Genomic DNA, 25,446 nt, shown 5'->3' with positions numbered 1-25,446 from the left:
GACTCAAACGATGAGCAGGAGTTTGCCTCACTGATATCTAATCGGCACTCACTGCTGTGTCTCTGCTTTTTCTCAGGTGCAATAACCCTTCATTTCAACACCAGGTAACAGTGTAATATTTCTGAGACATTTTAAACAGCGGACTCAGCAGTTCTCCACCGAGCATGCAAAACGACTTCTTAAACCAAAAGTTGACGAGCAAAGGCTCATAGAACAGTTCCCTCAATGCAAACTTTAATTCAGTAGTTTATACTATGAGCTGGTGCCGTGGCTCAACAGGCTACTCTTCCGCCTTGTGGCGCCAGCACACCGGGTTCTAGTCCCGGTTGGGGCACCAGATTCTATCCTGGTTGCCCCTCTTCCAGGCCAGCTCTCTGCTATGGCCCGGGAAGGCAGTGGAGGATGGCCCAAGTCCTTGGGCCCTGCACCCGCATGGGAGACCAGGAGAAGCACCTGGCTCCTGCCTTGGGATCAGCGCGGTGCACCAGCCGCAGCACGCCGGCCGCGGTGGCCATTGGAGGGTGAACCAACGGCAAAAAGGAAGACCTTTCTCTATGTCTCTCTCTCTCTCTCACTGTCTACTCTGCCTGTCAAAAAAAAAAAAAAAAAAAAAAAAGTTTATACTATGAGCAACAATGACTCAGCGTGCAAATATGCCCATAGTTAAGCCCAAATTACAGTGGCTGCCCGCACAGCAGCAACTGAGATGCCTCTGATTGCAAGATACACGCTGACTTCAAAAATATGTGCCTGGGGCTGACCCTGTGGTGTAGCAGGTAAAGCCACCGCCTGCAGTGCCAGCATCCCATATGGGCGCAGGTTCAAGTCCCAGCTGCTCCATTTCCGATCCAGCTCTCTGCTATGGCCTGGGAAAGCAGTAGAAGATGGCCCAAGTCCTTGGGACCATGCACCTGCATTGGAGATCCAGAAGAAGCTCCTGGCTCCTGGCTTTGGATCAGCACAGCTCCGGCCGTTGCGGCCAACTGGGGAGTGAACTAGCGGATGGAAGACCTCTCTCTCTCTCTCTTTGCCTCTCCTCTCTGTGTAACTCTGAATTTCAAATAAATAAATAATTCTTTTTTAAAAATATGCACTTGTCTTAGACTCCCTGAAGTGTGGGAACGCCCACTTAGCACCCTGGGTGACTTGGTAATTAACACTGCCTTCGAACAAGGCAAGGGTTTCCTTTAGGGAACGCTTTACTCTGTAAATGACTGTAGGACATCTGCTGACGGTCCCGTGGAGGCGTGAAGATACAGCGCTGATGCCCAAGTGAGGGTCTGAGCTGCAGGGAGAGGCTGGCAGGCATCAGAGCCCACCTGTGGCTGGAGCCACGGCAAGTTAAAGGCGCGCGGGCAGCCACCTCCACGCAGACCACAGGCAGGTGGAGAGATGAAATGGCCCCAGAGGGATAAAGAGAGCCAGGAGGTGCAGTCGTGTAACAGGAAGCACTGGGTTCCAAGAAGGAAAAGGAAGTGCAGCCAGCATCACCAAAAGGGAGGGAAGATCAGACTGGAGGCGCACGCTACGCTACGCCCGGACAGACAGAAGATCCTGACTTCCGTCCCCCTGCTAAAAACGACAAAGCAGCCAGGCAGCTTCTCCACCGATGCCCCTCCTTTCTGCTCCCACTGGGGTTGGTTGAAAAACCTGAGTCCTCTTTGAAACCCTCTTCACCCGCATCCTGTTGGCTCTGTCTTCAAAATACACCCAAAGCCACCTGGTACCCTCCTCCCCGTCGGAGCGCCAGCCTCTGCCCCTCCCCCACCCGCCGGCCTCCCCAGAGATTGCTTTTTAATCAAAAGGTTGATCAGCAGAGACAGAAACACTGACACTCGGTAGGCAGAGCGAAGGCACTCAGACACAACACTGAGCCGCCACTTGTACCCGTCATGTAGTAGAGAGCACCACGTGGTGGCAGGGTGGTGGGGATGGAGGGGCCTGGGTCCCATGCTGGATCTGGGCTTACTGCCAAGACCTTCCCACTGCGTCGGGGGCACAGATGGGAGGTTCTGAACGCACCCTCTGGGAGCACCTGCAGGCGTGAGGGCAGGTGGGTGTGGACCCTGGAGCCCGGCCGGGTTCTCTCTGCCCCCAGCAGTGGTACGGTTGGAGCAAGAGCCTCACTCGCATCCAAACAGATGCCCAAATCCGACAGTGGGAGCAGGCCCTCAGAGCCCTCCACGTTGTGGGTGCACCTGCCACTCTCCTGCCTCCCACTGCTCCATCCCCCCAGCTGACCTGCTCCTTGGACAAGCTTGTTCCCATCCAGGGGCCATTATGCCCCCTCCTTTGCCTGGGATCTCACACCCAAATTCCCTTCTGGCCGTTCAGTTCTCAACTCAAGCATCATTCTTTCAAAAAGTTCTGCCAGGCTCCTGTCCCATTCATCACTGCACCCTGGCTTTTTCCTCCAGATCTCTTACCTGTATCTAAAATTATCCTAATCACTTCTTTATGTCCTGTCTCCTCCAGCTGGGAGGCAAGCTCTAAGATAAAAGAGGGGTTAGTCTTTCTTACTCACCGCAGTAGTGAGAATAGCAAAGAGAATGCTCATTAAATCAATTTCTCTAAGACTGGCAGGTTGTGGCGCTGGCTGGGGAGAGAGGAGAGCCACACTGCAGCGGGTGGAAGGGAATGGAAGGTGAGCACGTGCAGGCAGGGCGTACCCTCCCTGAACAGAACATTAGAGAGAGGTGGATGACAGCTGGGAGAAGACACAGTTCCTGTCCCTCTGACGGCCCCTGCAGATAGGGGGAGCTGGACTACACAGGGCTGACTGGTTGCCTTATCTGGCCCCAGGCCCCCGGCCCTGCCCTACCTGGTGTCCTGGTTGGAGTCCTGGGCCAGCCTCACCAGGTTGTGTACCAGCGTGTCCGTGCTGTCCCTGGTCCCCGACAGAAGCTTCTCGGCGCCGATCTGCTCCAGGACGGCGGAGAGGTGCTCAGCGGTGCACTTCCGGACTAAGGGGTTTCGGTGGCTGAAAGCAAGCATCACCACGGCCAAGGGTCAGGCGTGGGATGGGGGTGGGGGGTCCCCAGAGTGGCACACGTGGATCCACAATCTCAGGCCCAGGCTTCGTGCCGACCATGAGCTCCGAAATCTGTCCTGGGGAGGCTGAAGGGGGATCCCCAAGGAAGGAGCCCTCCCTGCCTAACAGGAGGAGAGGAGAGCAGCAGCAAGGGCAGGCAGAACAGCAGTGACCCGAGACGCGGCCCGTCCTCCGCACCCCGAGGCACCCTGAGCACACACCTGCCCCTTGTCCACCTGCGCGTCCCTGTCCTTCCTCCACCTACAAACTTCCTACTCACTCAACACCTCCTCTCCCGTCCCCGGCCCCAGGCGCGGCATCAGATGTTCCCCTGGGACAGCACAGCCTTTGGCCCTGGGGAGTCCAGCTGCACCAGGCTGCCAGCTCCCTGGGAGCACCTGTTGCACCCCCAGAGCCCCACACGTGCCCCCGACTCAGCAGGTGCTTGCTGTGTTTCTGTTGAGCTGAATTGAAACAAGGAAGGGAGAGGGGCTAACAGGTGATTGATCACCTTCACGGTGCCCCCTGGGCTCTGATAAGAGAAATCCATCAGGGTCTCCTCCTTCTAACAGGGCCTCTCCGTCACAGCCCCCAGCCAGGTGGAGCACAGAAGGGCATCAGAGCTCTCCGTACTCAGTGCCGTCTGGGGGCCAGCAGCAGTGGCATCTGAACCAGGACCCCTGGGGACTCCAGCACAGGCCCCTGCCCCTGGTCGGCTGCCTCGTCCTGCCCCGTGCCAGGCACTGACCCCAGCCCCCTTTCTCTGCTATCTTACATCAGCCCCATGAGCTACCGTAGTGCCATCATTTTGCAGGTGAGGCCAAGGGAAGAACCCAAAGGAAAAGGAGGGTGAACAGCTCCCAAGTGGGTCACAGCCACAGGGAGCCCCAGTGAACGCTGGGCAGACCTGTTCCAAGGGCTCTTTCACCAATCATTCACCGACTCCTCCCATCATTGTGCCCATTTTACAGGTGGGGAAACTGAGGCGCAGGGCAGTGAAGGGACAGTCTAGGCTGTGACACCAGGCGGTATAGTGTAGTTCTAGAGCTCTCCCCCTTCCACCCATCAGCCAGGTTCTGCCGACAGGCCCTGGGGTCTGCTGAGCCGCCTCGGGCCTCGGGACGGTGGCTGCCTGCTCGGGGTGGACTGGGTGGACGGGCATTCCGCCCTGTGGTTTTGGTCCCTACATGGGGAGAAAGCAAAGCCAGCGGCAGCACGGCCCCAGCAGCAGCGGTCCCTCCGTCCTCCCCAGGAGAAAGGCAAGCCGCAGCCTAAGGGTTAAATCTTCGCACCTTGCTCGCCTCACCAGCCCCGATTTCATCAGAAAGGAGTGGGGCTCCCCTGGGAGGGTAGGAGCCCCACAGCTCTGTCCCTGGATGGCCACTGCTACAGCCACTTCCTGCGCTCCCTGGCACATAAAACGGGGGGTCCTGGTGAGGAAGCCTGGGGGGGGCGGGGGACGCATCTCCTGCACTCCGACCCCTGGGACCCTGCGCAGCCCCTCGCCCCTCCTCCTCTCACACTCCCACCCCGGGGGCTGCAGCAGCCCGTACTAGATGCCCGCAGAGGTGAGGGCCCCCAGGGCGCGGGCCGGGGTCACGCTCTCCACCATGGCCCCCAGGGAGCGGTTGGCGGCTCTCTGGATGAACTCGCTGGTGTGCCCCATCTTCTGCAGCAGGCAGCGGGCCACCTCCTCGGCCTCCTGGTCCATATTCCTCTTCAAGGCCCGGAAGAGGTCCCCCAGGGTGCTGATGGCCAGGCGGGACACCTTGGAGCGGAGGTTGGTGACCTTGGAGAGAGAGAGGAGGGAGCCCTCCGTGACGCACCTGACCAGGGGCTCAGGAGCTGCGCCGCCTCCTCCCGCCACGCCTCCCACAGCCCAGGCCCAGAAGTGAGTCCTGCAGCTCCGGGGAAGAGCAGCTGCCTGTGCCATCGGCACAGTCGCGACTCCCACCATATCAATAACCGCAGGAAACGCGGCTACGCATAGGCTGCCCAGCGCTTTTGCAAAAAACGCCCCACTGGAGCTTCCCAGCTGTCCTGAGGAGTAGAGGGCGGGCATCCAGAGCCATGGGGGAGCCGCCCCGGCCGGGGTGTCAGCACGTGCCTGCTCCCCAGCAGAGCACTGATGGAATGAGTCAGGTGCCTCGTGCTGCCTCTCCTGGCCCAGCCCAGGCCAGCCCTGGCGAGTGAAAGGCCTTGGGAAATGCTACAGCTGCCCCTGGGCACCTGGCCCAGGACACACCTCCCCACCCCTCCCCTCCCCGGGGTGGGGGGGGGGGGTGAGTAAGAGGTGGTGCAGACTGAGAAACAGCACACACGAGTCCAACTGTCTCAGACCCCGACGATGATTACAAATAAGGAAAACCCAGCCCTCAGTTGTTGGGTCTGGGAAATGGGTGGTTACCTCTCACCCGGAAATAAGCAAGGATACCCGGGGTTCCAGGAAACAACAGGGCCCTCCACAGCTGCCAAGTGACACATGGCAGCAGGGAGGGGCAGTGGTGGGGTGGGGACGGGGGCTGCACGGAGCCTCACCTCCCCCGTCACCGCCAGGGACACGTCGTGCAGCCTCCCAGCCAGGACGTCGGGGTGACAGGCCGCCAGGCGCCGGACGCTCATCAGGCCTTTCTCTTTCACCTGCCTGAGAAGCAAGGCCAGTGGGCAGGGAGGGACCCACGCCCTCTGCAGGCTGGGGCACCTGCTCCTCACCCTCCCCGGCTCCGCCTCCGCCCACAGCAGGGTGGGGGTCCCGGCCTCGGAGGCAAGGCGTCCTGGGGTAACCCTGGCCTGAAGCCCTAAGGGCTCAGAAAACGGCCCTCTGTGGAGCCCACCCCAGCACAGGGCTCAGGGCTCATGTGGGAGCTGGAGCCATCCCACACACGCACACGCAGGTGCACACACACACACACACACTCATCCCTCCATGGTACCAGAGCCCAGGCTGGGAGAGGAGGGAGCGCGCGGACGGAGCCGGGCCCAGTCCTCACCAGTCACTGCTGCCGAGGCAGAGCAGCGCGTCCGTCAAACCCAGCTCGGGATTGGAGAGCGGCCGCGGCTCCCTGAGGGCGCCACTGTCCACATCCTCCTCCTCTTCCTCCCCCTCGGGGGACCCCAGAGTGAGCACCGCGGGCAGGGAATTGGCTGCAGGGACAAAGCAGAGAGAACCAACAGGCTTCGCCCAGGCAGGGAGGCGAGCGCCCCAGCGGCCGCCCCGTCCGGGCCTTCCCAGCCCTCCACGCTGAGACCAGCCCCCAGCCCGCAGCACTGAGCCCGACAGCAGAGCCACCACCCGAGGCTTGGCCTTTTATGGACCTTCTCCACTCCTGCTACTGCTGACCTGACTATTATGAGCGAACTGGCCACCTCCAGTCCTGTCCTGTCTGTGGCAAGGGTGAGGCCCAGAGAGCAAGTCACGAAAGCCCTCCCTACTCACCGCCCTCCCACCCAGAACCCGTGTTACCAGCCTCTCCCCTCTCCTCCTACTCCCCATCCTTCCACCTGAACAGGGAAGGGCTCCGCAGGACAATGGAGCTGCCCAGGGCAGGGATGCTATTCAAAACTCGGACCAGGGAGCCTGCACTTAGCCTGCCAGTTAAGACACCTGCACTCCCCCTTAGAGCGCCTGGGTCCAGTTCCCAGCTCTGGTCCTGCCTGTGCAGACCCCAGGAGGCCGTGGTGATGCCTCCAGTAACCGGGTTCCCGCCACCACGTGGGAGACCTGGGCTGAGTTCCCAGCTCCTGGATCCAGACCCCTGACCTCTGACCCTGGCCATCGCAGGCGTTTGGGAAGTAAAGCCATGCATGGGAAATCTCTCGGGTAAATAGACGATTTTTTAAGTAATTCTTTGTTGACCGTCAGGAGAAGAAGAGGAAGACAGGCAGATTCAAATCCAGCTTCTGGGGAAGTGGTAAGAGTTTGAGAATGCTGGATTTTTTTCTTATCTCCTACAGCCTAACCTGTCTGAGATCTGATTTCTACACACTCATTTACCCACCCACCACCAAACATGCTCAGTTTTAACTACGAGACATGGATAACAGACAACACCCGCCCAAGAGCCATCAGCCAAAGCCCTAGTCGCCACGGCCACCTCCACCCTGGGTGACGCTGGGTGAGCTTGCGTCTCTGGGTCTCAGCTCTGCGGCCTGCAGAATCAGTGGGTGGGTGGAGATAGAGCAGTATTTCCCAGGATCAATCGTTCAGCTCCCACTTTCACAATTGCCTTTTGCCAGCTCTCCACCTTTCAAATCCTAAATAAACTTATTTTCAAGGGAACTGGATGTCACTGCCGTAACTGGTAGACTAATATTATCTGTCATTGAGTATGGGAGAAATTTACAGTCACAATGAAACACTCTAGCGATGAATGACAGCCAGCTCCCCGGGGTGTTGTTAGAAGACACCAGCACGCAGGGAAGACTTTCTGCCTAGCGCTGTCCAAAGAACAGAAGGGCTGGAAAAGGAAGTGAGTGGATATTAGGGACGGTGCCAAAAATCACGCTCTGCTCAGCCACCGATGTCCACCACATCCCGCTCTCAACTAGGTGGACGGTTTTCCAAAGTTTTCCAGGGGCCGGCACTGTGGCGCTGCGGGTTAACGCCCTGGCCTGAAGCACCGGCATCCCATTGCCAGAGACCTGGCTGCTCCACTTCCTGTCCAGCACTCTGCTGTGGCCTGGGAAAGCACTGGAAGATGGCCTAAGTCCTTGGGCCCCTGCACCCACATGGGAGACCTGGAGGAAGCTCCTGGCTCCTGGCTTCGGATCGGCGTAGCTCCGGCCGTTGTGGCCAATTGGAGAGTGAACCAGCAGATGGAAGACCATTCTCTCTCTCTCTCTCTCTCTCTCTCTCTCTCTCTCTCTCTCTGCCTCTTCTCTCTCTCTGTAACTCTTACTTTCAAGTAAAATAAATAAATCTTTAAAAAAAAAACACACAAAGTTTTACAGTAGCAAAATCTTTTCACATGAAATCTTGCATGTATGCCCAGGGTATAAAAAGGTAAGACAAAATAGAAGTTCCTCTGGTGGAGAGGAACAGGGTCCCCACTTCGTCCCTTGGCACTTCCCCTGAGGTGCCCCCATGGAACCTTGGGACCTTCCAATGCCAGGCTGTGAGCAGCCCCACCCAGCCCCAACACACTACAAAGCAACAGGTAGGAAGTAAAGGTCTGCCCAGACCCCTCCCTTCTTCTTCTCAATGTTACCCAAGGTCACCCAAGGTGGAGGTGGCCATGGCGACTAAGGCTTTGGCTGATGGCTCTTGGGCGGGTGTTGTCTGTTATCCGTAGTTAAAACCGAGCGTGTTTGGTGGGTGGGTGAGTGCGTAGAAGTCAGGTCTCAGACAGGTTAGGTTGTAGGAGATAAGGAAAAAATCCAGCATTCGAAAACTCTCACCACCTCCCCGGAAGCTGGATTTGAATCTGCCTGTCTTCCTCTTCTTCTCCTGACGGTCAACAAAGAATTACTTAAAAAACCATCTGTTTACCCGAGAGAGATTCCCTATGCATGCTATTTTCTGTGGACAACTCTAGGACATGCCGCACCAGCCGGCCACGCCTGCCAGCCACCCACGATTCCAGGCGTGATGTCCTGGGTCCCCAGCCTGGTCCCCAGACAAGCCTGAGTCCCAGAAACACCAATCCTCTTTCTGGCAAGGTGACCACCAGCTCGGGTTGTCTTCTACTCCAACACAGGCTACAGGCAGAAGCAGAGCAGCCCAGGGCAGCCCAGGCAGAGGGATCCGCGTCCAGCCAGCTGGTCTGGGCCCCACCTGAAGCATGGCGGGCGAAGCTGGGCTCCTGCTTGCTGACCAGGATGCTGGGCAGTGAGGACCGGTTGGCCCGCTTCCTCAGGGCGATGCCCATGTTTCTGTATGCACTGCTCATCCCAGCAGGCACGGACTGCGTCCTGCTGCCCCGGAGCGGAAGGAGGCCTGTGGAGGCAGAGAGAGTCCTGAGCTGCTTCGGCCTGCCCCAGCCCCGCAGGCCCCTTGGAGACACAGCGCCATCAGCAGGCTCCAGGAGAGCAAACGCAGCTCCCCGTCCAGTCTCAGGATGGGGAGGTGAGGAGCTGTAGGCGGCCTTGTCTTGAAGGACAGAGCCCTCAACCTCCGAGGTTGGCCAAGCAGGGGTAGGCATTTTGTGTAATGGTTAAACCTCGCCTTGGCACAGCCCCATCTCATGGTGGAGCACCTGGTTCAAGTCCCAGCTACTCCACTCCCTGTGTCCAGCTGCCTGCAAATGTACACACTGGGAGGCAGTGGTGATGGTTCAAATGCTTGGGTCCCTGCCACACACGTGGGAGGCTCAGATGGAGTTCCAAGTTTCTTGCTTTGGCCTGGCCCAATCTTGGCTGTTGGGGGCAGGCACTTGGGGAGTAAGTCCAGAGGATGGACAATAAAATAAAATTTAAAAACAATAGGGAACAACACGTGGTACATGTGGTTAACCACTGCCTACAACACCAGCATCCCATATTGGGCCAGTTCAACTCCTGGCTGCTCCATTTCTGACCAAGCTCCCTGCCAATGGTCTGGGAAAACAGCAGAAGATGGTCTAAGTGCTTGGGCCCCTGCACCCACATAGAAGAACTGGATGGAGTTCCTGGCTCCTGGCTTCAGCCTGGACCAGCTCTTTTGTGGAAATGAACCAGCAGATGGACCATCTCCCTCTCCCCCCACCCCCGCCTCTCTTTCTCTCTCTCACTCTGCCTTTCAAAGAAATAAAGCAAATGTTTAATGCTAATAATTAATTTTAAAAGGAAGTTGGCCAGGCAGTGTCCACAGCCGAGGGACCCCGCCCCAGCCCCAGTACCTTCCTTCAGTGCGGCGCCCCGGGAACCCAGGCTCTGGGACGCCAGCGCCCGTTCCGGCTCGGGCTCCTTGGCCCTCCGCAACGCCTCCGCCTCTTTCATCTGCTTCAGCCGCATCTTCTCCTGGGCAGACTTGGAGATGGTGACATGGATCTGGCACAAGGTCAAGGCCGTGAGCCTTAGGGACCCACCCATTCTCCCTCTGCGAGGACTGAGATGAGGGAACGTGAAGGTCATGGTGACCTCGGCGGGCACAGTTTCAGTGGGGACTGGGCCCTGCTGGAGTGGACTCCAGAGAGGATGTGAAGGGGGACGTGGCACGAGTTTGGTTTCCAGGGCCGGCACTGTGGTGCAGTAGGTTAAGCATCTGCCTTCAGTGCCGGCATCCCATACGGGCACTGGTTCAAGTCCCAGCTGCTCCTCTTTCAATCTAGCTTTCAGCTATGGCCTGGGAAAGCAGTAGAAGATGGCCCAAGTGTTTGGGCCCCTGCACCTGTGTGGGAGGCCAGGAAGAAGATCGTGGCTCCTGGCTTCGGACCACCCAACTCCGGCCTTTGCAGCCATTTTGGGAGTGAAGCAGTGGATGGAAGACCTCTCTCTGTCTCTGCTCTCACTGTAACTCTACCTCTCAAATAGATAAATAAAAAATAAATCTTTTAAAAAAAAGAATTTCCTTAAGATGAAAGACAGCTAATAACAAATGGGAGGTTGGCGGCTGAGCTGCAGGGGGTGTGGAGGGGGTGGCAGGAGGTCCAGGATCTGCCCACAGTGGGGGGGGAGGTGGCTGGGGGTGGGGAGCTGCACAGAGCTGTTATTGTCACGCCACGATCTGCTGCCCTCACCGGAGTTGGGGGGGAGCTGTGATGCCTGGACCCTCTCCCAGTCACCCCCACCGAGCCTGTCTCCAACACGGTGCACCGCGGAGCAGGCCTCCGGGCATCTCTGCCCTCGAGACTGGGCAAGGCGCCCACAGCAGACACTGTCCAGGCTCCACTGGATTCACCCCAACCCAGGGAGGAAGCCACCGCCGAGGTCACCTTAGAAGCTCCAGGGATCTGTCAGCCTCCCAGGCCCCGGCCACCACCAGTGTCAGCTCAGGGTCACCTAACCCCCTTGCCGTCCCCACACCTGCTTCCTTCTGACCCCAGTGTCACCGCCTCCGGCCTTCCTCCTCCCCCTCCCCGCCCCTCAGCAACCCTCGGGCTCCTCCCTTCACTCAGCCCCACCCCTCCCCATCCCTGCTCCTCTTCCCTTCCTCAAACCCCACCCCAAATCCCTCCGCCGGGTCTGGGCCTTAAGTACTTGAGGGGGCTGCCTCGGCTCTCCTTGCTCAGCTCCCTTTGTCCACTAGGGGACGCCACACCCGTGTATTTTTAAAAACTTGCTGGTGTTCAGCCAGGGGTCCACTCAGACCCCGCCTTCCTCTTCCCCTGGCCTCCCAGGTACCTTAGTGCTGGTCTCCTTGGGGTCCTCCTGTTTCCGCAGGGGGTGGGCTTCTTCGGCATAGCTGAAGAAGCCCGTCAGCGCGGGAGCAGACTGCGAGGAAGTCAGGGCCGGCTTCTGAGAGGCGGTGGCTGACCCGTCTCTGATGGGGGCGGGCAAAGCTTTGGGTACTGAGGAGACAAGAGCAGGAGGGGAGCTGAGGACGCGCAGCGCCCCGGGGCTGGCCCTGCACCCTGTGCCCGCTGCAGCTTTACCGCCTAAGGCCTCAGCCCTCACTTCGGCCCAGCGCTTCCCTGGTGGGGAACGACGGGGCTCCACGGACTCCACAGGACAGCAGGGCAGGCGGGAACCGGGCTGTGGGAGGCCCGACGCCCTCCTGCCAGACAGGGAGTGGGCGGGGAGGCTGGCCGGGACGCCGGCAGAGCCGTACCTGGGAGCGTCTGGCTGCTTCCTGGGACCCTAACGCGGTCTGCAAGCCAGGCACTCAGAGAAGTCGGGGGCCCAGGGGCGTTTTATACCAGGCTGGGCCTGGGACAAAGAGCAGAGCTGAAGGGAGCCAGAGAAGGAACCAGTACTTGTCCAAGTCGCTCGTGTCCCAGGGGGCAGCTTTTGTGATTGAGGACATGCCAGCTCCCTGCCAGAGCAGCCACGCTACCGCCCCCTGTTGGTGCAGCTCCCAATCCCGAAGGCTGGAAGGTGCCGGCCTTAAACTCCATTTTCTCTACTCGCTAAGTTTGGAGCTCACCTTCCTAGGACGAAATTGCACATCAGAGTCCCCTGGGATGGGGGCCATGCTCGGGGGCTGCAGGAGGCTGGGGTCCTGCAGAGCTGCCCAGGTCACCCCAGCCCAGGCCCACTGGGAAAGACACCCCCCCCCCAGCTTGGGATGGGCCGAGCGGGGAAGGAGGCTTGGAACCCCCCAGAGGCAGGGCAGAGGGCACGGATCACCGGGGGCAATCGGCCAGGGCCAGGACTTGAGGACTGCCACAGACTGGGGGTGCCCCAGCTGCAGGCCCTCCCACGAGAGCCCTTCCTGTGTACGGCCTGCCCCATCCCCAGCACCTGGAGAGGGTGTCCACCTGCCCAAACTCAGGCTCTCAGGGTTAGCTCTTCAAGGACACGTCGGGTGCCAGCGTGTGTCACCCCAGGAGCAGCACAGAAGCGGCTGCCAGAGCCTCCGTGCCAGGCCTGCCTCCGCCCAGCTTCCTACCCTAATCCCGGGGCCCATGGGCTGCAGCCTCCCCCGTGGCCAACCGGCCCGCTGCTGGGATGATTGCCCAGAGGTCGGCCCTGAGCGTCCACCCCCTCCTGCAGTACAGCAGCCGGGGCTCAGGGCCCTGCGCTCCCCCAGTCTGGGAACAGGTGCAGCCTGCAGCCCTGGCCAGGTGCAAGGCTCAGATTCCACTCCCCCGACCCGGCCCCCTCTCCAGGGAGTTAGATCATCACACCCAGAAGGGGTAGCTCGGCCCTCCTTAAAAGCCTCCTGCCCCGCCCACCAGCCTTGCTTCCTGCCCTGGTTGGCCCTGTTCCCCGCCATTTAAACCACATCCGTGGAAGGAGACAGCACTGTTTCAGATCTGGGCATCCTGGTGGCTGCTTCTCCCCGCCTCCGCCCCCAGCCCGCCGCCGCCTCCAGCACAGGAAGGCAGGTGAAACAGGGGGTCTTGGACACCAGCGCTCAGCTCTCCTGGGGTCTCCCACTCCACGACACAGGGCAGGATGGAGGATACATACCCAGAGACTTGGGAGTCTTCTCCCGGGGCCCGTCCTCCAGAACCAATCTTAAAAGCACAGAGGAGAACATTCTATGAGAAACAGCAAAAGCGGTGGGGGAGGGGGGAGGAGCCCAGGCGGCTCCCCCGCAGGGAGGCACCGCCATGGGGACACAGGTGGCTGCTGTCCCTGGCTAAGGGCCAGGACTCAGTGCTACAGAACACACAGCTCCTTCTGCAACCAGTACTGTGCTCCATTGTCTGCCTCTAGGGCCCACCTACTCCCCAGGCCGCTGTGGTCCTAGAGAAAGCCCCACCCAGCCACCCCCACTGGGACTTCTCCGGCTTGAAGCAGAGGTGGGAAAATTGCCCCCCAGGTTGGAACACCAGCTGCAAGCTGCCTTACCCTGCAGGGGCTCCGGGACCCCCACACAGTCCTCCTCCTGTAGACAGCCCCACCCCGCCCCCTGCTGTGATGGGAAATCATCGCTTTGTTCTGGAACTCAGTCCCAGTGCCGGAAGGGAGGGGGGGCCTTCCTGGCACTGGTTGAAACTGATTGTTGAAGAGACAAGCGCCACTGACTCATTCAACAGCTCAGTAGGAGGCCCCGTATGGCCCGAGCCCTGTCGTAGACCCTGAGAGCAGAGCACACCCACCCCCTAAACACACACCCCAAGTCCTGTCGTAGACCCTGAGAGCAGAGCAGGGCGAGACTCTGAGGAGCTTAGGTCCCCAGGAAGACCAGCTCTGCGGGCCAGGGACCCACGCGGGGACAGAGTAGCCAGGCCACAGCCAAGGGCCCGAACACAACCTCCTGCGGTCTAGCCTGGACTCACTAGCAGAATGGCCGGCGAGACCCTGATCCTAGGGGGCTGTGGAGGTCAGGGAACCCCGGGTCCACTGAGGCACTGAGCTTCAGACGGGGCCTGGGGAGCCAGGACTCGGGGCCATCCTTGGAACAGGCGCAGCCTCTTGGGTGTGGGCTGCACACAGCAAGTGAGGGTCCCCTGCTCCCCTGACCTAGGTCTGGGCCACAGGAACTCACCACTGCCCACCGTGCTAACAGGACTGGCTGGGGAGGGGGTCCAGGGAGCTGGAGCTGGGGAGCCCCTGTGTGTACCCTGGCCCCTGTGACCTCATGGAGCAGGGCTCAGACAGCCCGCAGTGAGCCCCTCCTCCTATGTGCGGCCCCTTCCTCCCGCTTTGGGGAAGCCCCTCACTACCCCTTCCCTGGAGACAGCTCAGCAGTGACCCTGGCCATCAGAGCCTCTGCCTTCTCCACGCTGAGGTCCCGCCCCCCCCCCCCCCCCCCCCGGAGAACTGCACCAAAGCTCTGGGCCTCTTCCCCAGCCCAGGGAGTCAGGGCGCAGCAGCCGAGCCAGTTTCCAGCCAGAGCCCCTCCTGCGCCAGCCAGCCAGCCGTCATGTCCATGCCCAGGGCCCCATGAGCTGAACCCGCCCATCAGTGGCCTCCCCACAGTCCCCCACCCCTCTCCCTGTCTCCATGGAGGTCCCAGAACCTGTGCAGCTGCTGATGCAGGAGCCCCAGCATGTGCCCGGCACCCCCACTCAGCTGGGCCAGGCCCCACCCACCCCTCCTCACCACTGCAACCCCCTGCCTCTGTCTCGCTCAGGGACCCAGGGTTTCTCTCCTGGGTTCCTGCAACCACCCCCACCTCAACGATCCTGGCCCAAGCCACTCCACAGTCCCCATCAGTTCCTGGAGGGCCTCAGCCTCTCCTCTCTCTGTCTCTCCCTCTTCTGTGCTCATAGACTCTCCTTCAGCCTTCAGAACTCCTCTGAGAAGGGGCGGGCATCTGGCCTAGCAGTAATATGGCACTTGGGGTGTCCACGTCCCACACTGGAATGCCTGGGTTGGAGTTCCAGCTTCACTCCCCAATCTGGATTCTTGCCAGTGCAGACCCTGGGAGACTCAAGATGGCTCAAGTAGTCGGGTCCCTGCACCTACGTGGGAGACCTGGATTGAGTCCCCCAATCCCATATCCAGGAACCCAGATCTGGCTGATGTGAGCCAGGGAGAACCACAGGATGGGACCTCTCTCTCTCTCTCTCTCTCTCTCCTCTGCACTCTCTCTCTCCTCTCTCTTCCCCCTCCTCCCTCTCCTCCCTCTCCTCTCTCCTCTCTCCTCACCTCTCTCCTCTCTCTCTGCCTCTCAAATAAATAAAAAATATTTTTTACAAATTCCTCCGAGAAGCCTTCCCAGCATGACGTGGGCCATTTCCCACCAGGCTTCCCTCCACCACGGGCAAGAGCCTCCCATCCCACACTCGCCGCTGGACTGGGCTCAGTCTGTTACTTGTAAATTTCTGTGCGCTCCAAGAGCACAGACGGGGTCTCTTGGCTCTGTTTCCATAGCACCTGGCACATAGTAGGTGCTTAGTAGCTTTTAAGTGAGTAGAGGGGGGATAAATGAATGAACGAAATGGTAACAGAGCATCCTTCTCAGCTGTTTGCTGGGGAGCCTCACAGGATCGATGTGGAGAAACCCGTGCCGTGGTCAGACAGCAAATGGGCAGATGTTTGCAATGGAACCAGGCCATGTCAGTGCCAGGCTGGGCATTGCAGGAGCACACAGATTCTTGGGTACGGCCCCTGTCCTGTTACACTCTAGGTAAAGGAAGGGAATGAGGTTTAAACATGGCAGAATAACAAAAAAAAATGTAAGGGCCGGCATTGTGGCGTAGAGGGTAAAGCCACCACCTGCAGTGCCAGCATCCCATTTGGGTGCCGGTTCAAGTCTCAGCTGTTCCACTTCTGATCCAGCTCTCTGCTATGGCCTGGGATTGCAGTGGAAGATGGCCCAGGTCCTTGAGCCCCTGTACCCACGTGGGAGACCTGGAAGAAGCTCCTGGCTCCTGGCCTTGGATTGGCATAGCTCTGGCCGTTGCGGTCATCTGGAGAGTGAACCAGTGAGTGGAAGATCTCTCTCTCTCGCTCTCTCTCTCTCTGCCTCTGCCTCTCTGTAACTGACTTTCAAATAAACAAATATTTTTAAAAATGTAAAAAGAAGAGAGTACATGCAAATAACTAAAGCTCATGGATTCAAATTTAAATAAAATAATGGGGTGGGGCTGAGCAGGTGGTCCAGGGGCTGGACATGGTGGGGACCATGCAGATCCAGCCCCGTCCCCCGCTGCCACCCTTGCACACCAGTGAAGCTGTGCAACAGTCGAGACGGAATGGCCAGGCCAAGGGGTGTGAGGCTCACACTGGGGATGCAAGGATGGGCAGGGGCCGTGCTCAGGCCGGGACACATCCTAGGGGGCTGGAGGTGGAGGCTCCTGCAGAGCAGCCAGGAGGAAAAACGCAGAGGGGCAGCCTGGGCTGGAGCTGAAGGTCAGACTAAGGAGACTCCTCCTTAAGCTGCTGGCCCCCAGGGGTCAGTCCAGGGGAGGTGCACACAGGGGTGGGTGACCTTGAAAGGCTGGAGAGCAAAGGTCAAGAAGGAGCCAGGCAAATGGATGGGAGAAGGATGTGGGGGAACATGGCAATCTGCTGGGAACAGGAGTTGCAAGAGCAAGGGTCAAAGGTGATACTGAAACTGGGACACCAGGAGAGCCTGCCCCTTGATGGCAATAAGGAGGTCCTGCGAGGGGAAGTCTGGGAAAACGGGGTGTTCCGCATGGCATGATGGGGGCACCTCCAGCACCCCTATGTCTACACCTGCCACTGGCAACTGGATAGGCCCAGTGGGGACACACATGCAGCTGGAGCTGCAGGGAGGTGTCAGGGAAGAGCCAGAGACCCTAGAAGCCACGGGCACAGAAAGCGAAGGGATGGGAGCATGTTCCAGGATGGGCATCCATGGAAAGACCAACCACCGAGGGCCTGCAAGGGGAGGAACAGGTGTAAAGCCAGGAGGGAAGGAGGCATCTAGGCAAGGCACAGCGGTCCAGATGGTGAGATGCAAGAGAGGCCCCCGGCCATGACCATGTGCCACTGTGTGGAGGTGAGGGAGGGGCAGGGAGGCGAGGGCAGTGGAGAGATCACACACCTAGGAGCAGGTGCACGGACAAGTTCCCACACCAAGCCACGCTGGAGAACACGGGCATGCACCTGGACAGAGCGAAAGCAGCAGGGGAGTCAGAGACGGAGGAGGGTGGAGAGAAGTGGGGCGACTCGGCAAGGTAGTCCCTAAAGAAGCAGGATGGCTGGGCCATGTGCCAGCATCCCTTATGCTCACGGGTTGGAGTCCTGGCTGCTCCACTTCCAGTCCAGCTCCCTGGGCCCCGGCACCCATGTGAGAGACCCAAATGGAGCTCCTGGCTCCCGCCTTCAACTTGGCCCAGCCCTGGTCATTGCAGCTATCTGGGGAGTGAACCAGCCAATGGGAGATCTGTGTGTGTGTGTCTGTGTGTCTGTATGTGTGTGTCTCCCTCTCTCTGTGTAACTCTGCCTTGCAAATAAAAAAAAAAAACAAAAACAAAAACAAACAAACAAAAAAACACAGAACCAGAAAGTGGCTGCAGGACCCTGACCGTGACCACACTGACCAAGCAGGGCCAGAGGCCGCGAGCACCTGTGCACACCTCTCTCATGCACCCACTCACACACCTGCCCCAGCATCAGCCCAGCCTGAGAGCAGTGTGATGCCTGCCCTCCTTACAGCCCCGCAGCCAGGGCTGCTACCCCATCACTCCCCAGGCCTCCCTGGTGACAAGGACTGCTTTATAAGTTCAGACCTGGTATGGCCAACCCCTTGCCCACACAGACAGAAACAGGGGTTAGTAATAACAGACAGCAGCTGTGCTACCCACGTGTGCTTTCTCCATCACTCCAGCCATCACACGCGTCATCCGGAACCCGGGAGAAGACAGAGGCTTGAGACACTGTTGGCTGCTGCCAGCACACCCAGCATGCAGGAACCGAGCCTCAGAGAAGCACTCCCTACCCCAAGGCTGTGGGCTCCCAGGTTCCTGCCCTTCCCACGCCCGGCGCTCCACAGTCTGCCCTAGCATGGAGTTCAGCCACGACGAGCAAAAGCGGGTCTTGTTGGACAGAGGGAGAGAAGACAGCAAGGGCGGCTGGATGGGGGCTCTTACCGGGTGCGTGGGGCCCCCAGCCCCGTGAGGACAGCCTGGCCTGGGGACAAGGGGCCAGGAAGGGAGCCCAGCGTGGAGGAGGCGGCCCTGGCAGGCAGCCCAGCCTTCGGGATGGGCGGGATCACAGCGCCTGCCATCGACTTCCGCATTTTCTCGTCCTTGCAGTGCAGGTACTGCGGGGACATCTGCACCTGGGGGCGGGGGGAGGCGAGAGCTGTGGGCTGCATGCTCACCTCCCAGGCACCTCTCCAGGGTAGCGCCTTCTCCCAGGAGCCCCCCGGGGGCAGGGTGCTGGCAGGGGTCCCCCGGCTTCTCTTTCCAGGCCTGCAGCCCTGAGACACCTGAAAACTCACTTCCTCACCACCCCAGGTGAGAAGACTGGCTGGCCCTTTTGTTGTTAGCAATTGTTTTTCTGCTCTTATTCCAGAAAAATCCTTGGACCTCAGCCACATGGTCCAAACCTCTAGTCTTATAGAGGTGTGAACTAGGGCCCAGAGAGGGAAGTGACTGCCCAGGGCCACACAGCCAGGGAGGGGCCGAGCAGACACCAGGGCCCCTGTCTTGGTCTCCACCCGGCACACTTTCTCCTCTGCCACCCTCACTGGCTTACAGTGCAGAAGGCGTAAAGCAGGTGGAATTGTGGGGCATTTACACCAGAGGAGGCCTGGGGACCACCGGGCCTGAGACAGGCTGGTCGTGCAGCCCCTCCCCGCCGGGCAGCCTCCCAGCCCAGCTCAGAGGTCCTGGACCTTGTGGGGTGAAAAGCCGCAGGGCAGACTGAGAGCAGGGGAACCACCTTACCTCCGGGGCACCCTGATAGCTCCGAGGCGGGTCCAGGTCCCTCTCCTTGGCCTCAGGCGTGGTGGGGATGCTCTGGATGGGAGGCATCGGCCTGGGCACCCTCAGCAGCCTCTGACCGGTGGCACGCGGGATGGTGCTCCTCAGGGGAACTCCCCCAGGGTCCAGAGAGGCTGCTTGGGGGATAGGGAATGAGTTAGTCCTAGGAGGTAGAGAAGGGAGGGAGTCCAATGATGGCAGCAGGGCACGGGTGCTGGGGGTGGGGGCAGACGACGAGAGAGAGGCCTGCCCCCAACCTGCACCCCACCCCAGAAGGTACCAAGCATCCGTTCCCATTCCTGGGAAATCTAGGAGCAGGAGCCAATCAGTCACCACAGAAAATTCAGAGGCCAGGGCACACAGTGAAGATGCTGGCTGGGTTGCTCGCAGCCCACGGTGAGCGGCTGCTTCAGCTCCTGGCTCCATTCTGATTGCAGCTTCCTGCAGACCCTGGGAAGCAGCAGAGGATGGCTCCAGGGGCTGGGTCCCTGCCACCTTGTGGAAAACCTGGGCTGTGCCCCATGAGCCCAGCCCTGTGCGCATTTGGGGAATGAACCAGTAGATGGAAGATCTCTCTCTATCTCTCTCTCTCTCTCTCTCGGCCTTTCAAATACAGTGAAAAGAAATAAATAAAACCTTTTTGAAAAAAGCAAGCAAGAGTAAGCTCAGAAGCAATGTGGGTAGGAAGAGAAATCCGAAGTCAGCGCTCGATTGGAAGTGAGGCGACAGGTGCAGGCCCTGGCCAGGACCTGTGTGACCCTGGACAGCCACTCTCTCTCTCTGGCCCCATGCACTCTGGGTCCGCACAAAGAGTCAATGACAGAGCTTACACAAAATGCACACGTGCCCAGCACACGATGGGGCCAGCAGATCCCCCTCTTCCTCTTCAGCTGGTGATTGGGGTGCAGCTACCTTGACACAGGGGACACCTTTGGCGTCATCTCAAACACAGGCCACCACACTTGCAGCTCTCCTCCCTGACCCAGCCCCAGCCTGTCTCACAGGGCAGCCTCCCCTAGGCCATCATAGGGCAGGAAGCCCAGGGGATTATATTTGCAAATATCAGTGCTGATGGGGGCGGAAATGACACTTTTGCTTTTTTTTTTTTAAGAAGCAGAGACAGGCCGGCGCCGTGGCTCAATAGGCTAATCCTCCGCCTTGAGGCGCCGGCACACCGGGTTCTAATCCCGGTCGGGGCACCGATCCTGTCCCGGTTGCCCCTCTTCCAGGCCAGCTCTCTGCTGTGGCCAAGGAGTGCAGTGGAGGATAGCCCAAGTGTTTGGGCTCTGCACCCCATGGGAGACCAGGATAAGCACCTGGCTCCTGCCATCGGAACAGCGCGGTGCGCCGGCCGCAGCGCGCTACCGCGGCGGCCATTGGAGGGTGAACCAACGGCAAAAGGAAGACCTTTCTCTCTGTCTCTCTCTCACTGTCCACTCTGCCTGTCAAAAATAAAAAAATAAAAATAAAAAAATAAAATAAAATAAAAAAAAAGAAGCAGAGACAGGGGCTGGCACTGTGGCATAGCAGGTAAAAGCCACTGCCTGCAGTGCCAGCATCCCATAGAGGAGCCGGTTCGAGACCCAGCTGCTCCACTTCCAATCCAGCTCTCTGCTATGGCCTGGGAAAGCAGTAGAAGATGGCACAAGTCCTTGGACCCCCGCACCCGAGTGGGAGACCCAGAAGAAGCTCCTGGCTCCTGGCTTCGGATCGGCACAGCTCTGGCCATTGCAGCCATCTGGGAAGTAAACCAGCAGATGGAAGACACCTCTCTCTCTTTCTCTCTCTCTCTTTCTTTCTCTGTGTGTGTAACTGTAACTTTCAAGTAAAATAAATAAATCTTTAAAAAAAAGAAAAAGAGACAGTTCCCATCCCCCAAGTGCCTGCAATGGCACCAAGTCAGGGATTCAAGCCAGGAGTAGGGAACTTAATCCAGGTCTCCCATGTGGGTGGCAGGAATCCAATTATTTGAGCCATCACCACTGCCTCCCAGGTCAGCTTCCTCCAGGAACCAGAGTGGGGAATTGAACTCAGGACTTTAACTTTGGAAGCCATCTGTTCCAGCTATATCAAAATGACTGCTTCCAAGCAGCCAAATCAAAACTTCTGCTCTGGGACTGGTTCTGTGGTGCAGCAGGAGAAGTCACAGCCATGGTGCTAGCATCCCACGTGGGCGCCGGTTCATGTTCCAGCTGCTTCACTTCTGATCCAGCTCCCTGCTAATGTGCCTGGGAAAGCAGCAGGTGACAGCCCACATGTTTGGGCCCCTGCACTCTTGTGGGAGACCCTGATGAAGCTCCAGGCTCCTGGCTTTGGCCTGGCCCAGCCTGGGCCATTGCAGCCAACTGGGGAGTGAACCAGCAGATGGAAGACCTCTCTCTCTAACTCTGCCTTTCAAATAAAAAAAAAAAAAAAAAAAAAAAAAAAAAAAAAACTGTGCTCTGCTCCCACAAACCCACCGCCTGCTCTCTGCTCTGCTCTGCCCTCCAGTGCTGCTGTGTTGCCGTCAGCCCTGCTGGGGTGCGGAGGACATGGGGAAGGGCGGTCTGAGTCCAGGGGGAGGCTGCACCACGGCATGGCCACCTGGGCCCGACCCAGGCCCCACCTGGGCAGAGGAGCCGGCAGAGCCTCCATGGAGGGTAGTGATGGCACCTGTGCTAAGGGCCAAGACGCCTGCCCTCCACACGCACCGAGGGACCTGCCAGTCCTGGGGAAGCCATAGCCCCTTCCCACCTGCACGTGGGGTTGGCCCACCCCGGTTCTTTGTAAACTTTGGAACTTGGTGAAAAGAAACAGAATGTCCAGAAAAAAAGCCTTGGACGCATCCTCGAAAAGTTCATGGAAAATGCAAAAAAAATGTGCATGGGTTTCAAAGTCTCTGCCCCAAACCAAGCTCTTTTTTTGGACAGAGAACAAGAAATCCCAAGTGCCCGCAACAGCCAGGACTGAGCTGAGCTGGGCCAGAACCAGGGGCCCCGAACTCAACCCAGACCTCCCACATGGATGGCAGGAACTCAAGCCATCACCACCGCCTCCCAGGGTCTGCATCAGCAGGAGGGGCAGCCAGGAATCAACCCCAGGGGCTCTGATGTGGGACATCTTGCACACAGGGCTCGGGGTGGGGGTGGGGGCTCAGCCACGCACTGGGGGTCTTGAAACACGCCCTGCAAGGACAAGGGGAGACTTCTGTATCCCCACTGCACAGAGGAGGAGACTGAGGCTTGCAGGCTTACTGTCTGGCTCAGAGCCCCAGGGCCCGTGAGAATCAGGGCTAAGACGGAGCATGGTGCTGACTGGTTTGTCCCCTGGCTGCAGACGAGAGAGAAGCGCACGGTGCACAGCAGCTGCTGCTCAGCCCTTAGCTCATCTATGCAACAACCACGTCGTGGGAGCCTGCTGGGTGCCAGGCAGCTGTGCCTCACCCTGGCCCTGCCCTCCTGGAGGTTAAGGTCAAGTGCATGATTCAGCTTTCAACTCAAGGGCACACACAAATGCCAACCGTGCCGAGAACTGAAGGAGAGCGCGAGGACATCAGGTGGGACAAATTCAGAGGGGCGGGGGGCCCCACTCAGGGAGGCTTTTGAGCCTTGGAAGGAGGATAGGTGGGGGTCAGTGGGGTGGGGAATGGAGGTGGTGGGGAGCAGCAGGTTCTAAACCCCAGGCTGGAAAGAGCCCACATGCTCCAAGGACTGGAAGGTCCGCATGTCCACAGAGTAAGAGGCCACGGGGAGAAAGTGGCACAGACACGCGTGAGGCTGGGGGCCTGGTCCTCCGAAGCCGTGGGTGGTTTGCAGCACACTCAGAGGGAGTGGCGGAGGTTTTGTTTCAGAAGAGTCCCCAGGGAGTAGAGAGGGGGCCAGGGTGGTGAGGAGGGGAGCTGACTGGGAGCTGCTGCGGTGACCCAGAAGGCCAGCCCGCCACAGAGAAGGTGCCCGCTGACCGGCCCCGGATCACCTGGGATCCCCGACCTGCAGGTGGACAGGGGCCAGGGCTCACCTCGGGAAGACGCTGCCAGGCCCTCCGACAGGCGCCTCTTCTTGAGCTTGTCCTTGATCTGGGTGGTGTCCCGGGCCACACTGCTGGCCTCTGAATCCAGCGAGGGCAGAGGCGCCAGGGGATGAGGCCCCAAAGACAGGCCCCCGAGGCTCTGGGGGTGACCGTTCCTGGCCTGCCAGCCCTGCGAGGGGGTGTCCAGTTTGAGGCTGCCTGGGTCCGCAGGTCCACTCTGGAGCTGTGATGGCTTCTCGCTGCTGGGCAAGATGCTGGGCACGGGCTGCAGGGCGGCTGAGGGAGACAGTGGCGCGGAGGCCCAGGATGGCACCGGCACCAGTGCCCTCTGCTGGCTGCCTGGTGGACCCCAGTCCTCCACTCCTGGAGCTGATTCGTTGTCTCCGGGGGGTTTGTGGAGGCCTAACCTGAACAATGCCCGCCTTTCAGGGGCTCAAGGGACCAAAAGGGGAGCAAGCACAGAGGGAGGCCATCAACACTCAGAGAGGCCCCTACCCAGGGGCCACATCGCCAATCGCCGGGACCCAGCCTGTTCGTGGAGCGCTCCTGGCACCTGGGAGATTCCAGACAGACTGGAGACAGCAGTGCAGGCCATCAGGGCAGACCCCTCTCAAGTGCACCCAAGTCCATCCAAGACCTTGTTCAACACGCATTTGCAAGCATCCACCAGTGGCCAGGCCTGCACAGGCAGGGGGGAGTCGGAGCTGAGGCAGGCACACTCTGGTATTAAGGGACGGTCAATGCAGGAAAGGAATAAGGCCGGGCAGTTCAGTGCAAGGCCTGCCTGAGATGCACTGTACGAGAGTGACAAGCCCAAACTCTGGGCACCGGCAGGGGAAGGAGGGCATGGGATGCCCTTGTACAGTGGTGGTGTTTGAGCTGGGTCCAGGGGGTCCAGGACAAGGAGCAGCAGGAGGACATGACCAGCAGCTCACACGCAGCTCTTCCTGGACGCCCCGCACGTAAGCTCTGAGACCCTGGGGCCCCGCCACCGAGAGTGGACTGCAGCTGGCACCAGTCCCACGGAAAGCTGGGCTCTGGGCCAGCCGCAGGCCCATAAGGAGGCTGGCAGGAAACAGGGCCAGGGAGGGAACCAGCAGGTTCTGCAGCCAGGGCCAGGGCACCACAGCTCTGCAAAGCCAAAGAGAAAGTCACAGAGCAGAACGAGGCGAGGCGTGAAGCGAGGCTGGATGCCCTCCCAGGCCCCGCCCTGCAGAGCCTGGCGCGTGCTGACAGGCCCACTGCCCGCTCCCCGGGGCCTCCCTCTGTCCGCCCCCAACTCCTGCGGGGCAGAGTTAGAAGCACCTGCTGAAAACCACCCGGAGCCCACACCTGCTGTGGCCTGAGAAGCCCTGGCCTCCGACACTCAGCTCCTCCCTTAGGGTGAGGCTCCCCCATGACCGTGGCCCTGGCTGGGCAGTGGCCAGCTGGAGCCCCATCCTCTTCCTAAAGCCCCCAGAGAGCCTCGGGCCTCAGCGAGTCACTGTCTCACCTTCTCCAAGAGCAGGCAGGCAGGGGTTGGCACCTCCAAGTGGCAGCACGTGAGGCCCGGCGCTGGTCCGAGGGACGCTGCCACAGTACACGGCCACAGGAGCCACAGCCTTGGCTGTGGACAGAGCCATGGGGGAGCCGCACCTCAGAGCCCACCCAGGCCAGGGCGAGGGAACTGAGGTGCCAATGCTGTTACCCCAGAGCCCTCTGCCCCTCGGGGTCTCTGGCCCAAGGGCCAAGCACCCGCAGTGGCCCCCAGCCGCTCCAGGGCTCAGCAGCTCTGCAGTCCACACAGCACACTGTCCATCGGGGCAGGGCCCAGGCCCTCCCTTCTCAGGTGACACTCAAGGCCCACAAGGGCAGGGCCAGGCCTGGAGTCCCGGCTGCTGATGCTAAGGGGCTGCTGGCCGCCTGCGTGGGCCAAAGAAATGAGACTGCCACCCTCCCCCAGCCCCAGCCCTCATGGTCTGCCCAGGCACAAACCCCTGGCCCCGCAACGGCACCAGTCCTGCGAGAAGCCAGCACACCCTGCCCCTGAGAGTGGAGGCAAAGCTCAGGCCAAGTTACTGGAACGCTCCAAGCCCCTCCCCAGGCCAGGAAGCCACGTGACTGCAGGCTCCTCCCCCAGGCAGAGCGTGGGTCCCAAGGGTGAAGACCCTCCACCTGAAACACACCAGCAAGCAGCTCCTCTCGGCACCCTTACCCAGGGAGGCATCGTCACGGGTGCCCATGCCCAGGGTGGCGAAGGCGCCTGCGGGGCTGTGCAGGGGCGGCCGCTGTTGGGTGACCACAGTTGTTGCAGGTCGAGAGGGCTGTGCCCTGTGACATCCAGGGACCTGTGGGGAGGCCAGAGAGAAGTCAAAACAAAGCACTACTGCGTTTGAAGGCGCTCCGCGGGGATACATGGGAGCCCCGGACTCTCCCTCCAGCCTTCTAAGGACCCCGGTCCCAGGACCCTGCGGGAAGAGTCAGGTACAAGGGTGTCAGTGAGACCTCCCCCTACTCCTCGCCACTGGGCTGCAGGCACCATGGGAGGGCGGGACTCGG

At 59.9% G+C, this 25,446-nt stretch overlaps 1 protein-coding gene across 1 annotated transcript in view; it reads right to left on the bottom strand.

Annotated features, from left to right (window-relative positions):
- TOGARAM2 (TOG array regulator of axonemal microtubules 2) overlaps window positions 1–25,130 on the bottom strand; it is a 41,960-nt gene extending 16,830 nt beyond the window's left edge. The window contains 14 exon segments of the mRNA XM_062208827.1: window positions 2,822–2,980; window positions 4,585–4,820; window positions 5,570–5,675; window positions 6,022–6,175; window positions 8,805–8,966; window positions 9,847–9,997; window positions 11,291–11,457; window positions 13,022–13,068; window positions 18,064–18,254; window positions 18,297–18,309; window positions 18,857–19,034; window positions 22,897–23,184; window positions 24,401–24,514; window positions 25,103–25,130. Coding sequence (XP_062064811.1) covers window positions 2,822–2,980; window positions 4,585–4,820; window positions 5,570–5,675; window positions 6,022–6,175; window positions 8,805–8,966; window positions 9,847–9,997; window positions 11,291–11,457; window positions 13,022–13,068; window positions 18,064–18,254; window positions 18,297–18,309; window positions 18,857–19,034; window positions 22,897–23,184; window positions 24,401–24,514; window positions 25,103–25,130 — 1,994 coding nt within the window.
- Between the last annotated feature and the right edge of the window lie 316 nt (window positions 25,131–25,446).

Source organism: Lepus europaeus, chromosome 13, assembly GCF_033115175.1.
Source record: "Lepus europaeus isolate LE1 chromosome 13, mLepTim1.pri, whole genome shotgun sequence".
NCBI classification, from domain to species: domain Eukaryota; kingdom Metazoa; phylum Chordata; class Mammalia; order Lagomorpha; family Leporidae; genus Lepus; species Lepus europaeus.
This window is presented reverse-complemented; position numbering and strand designations above follow the sequence as displayed.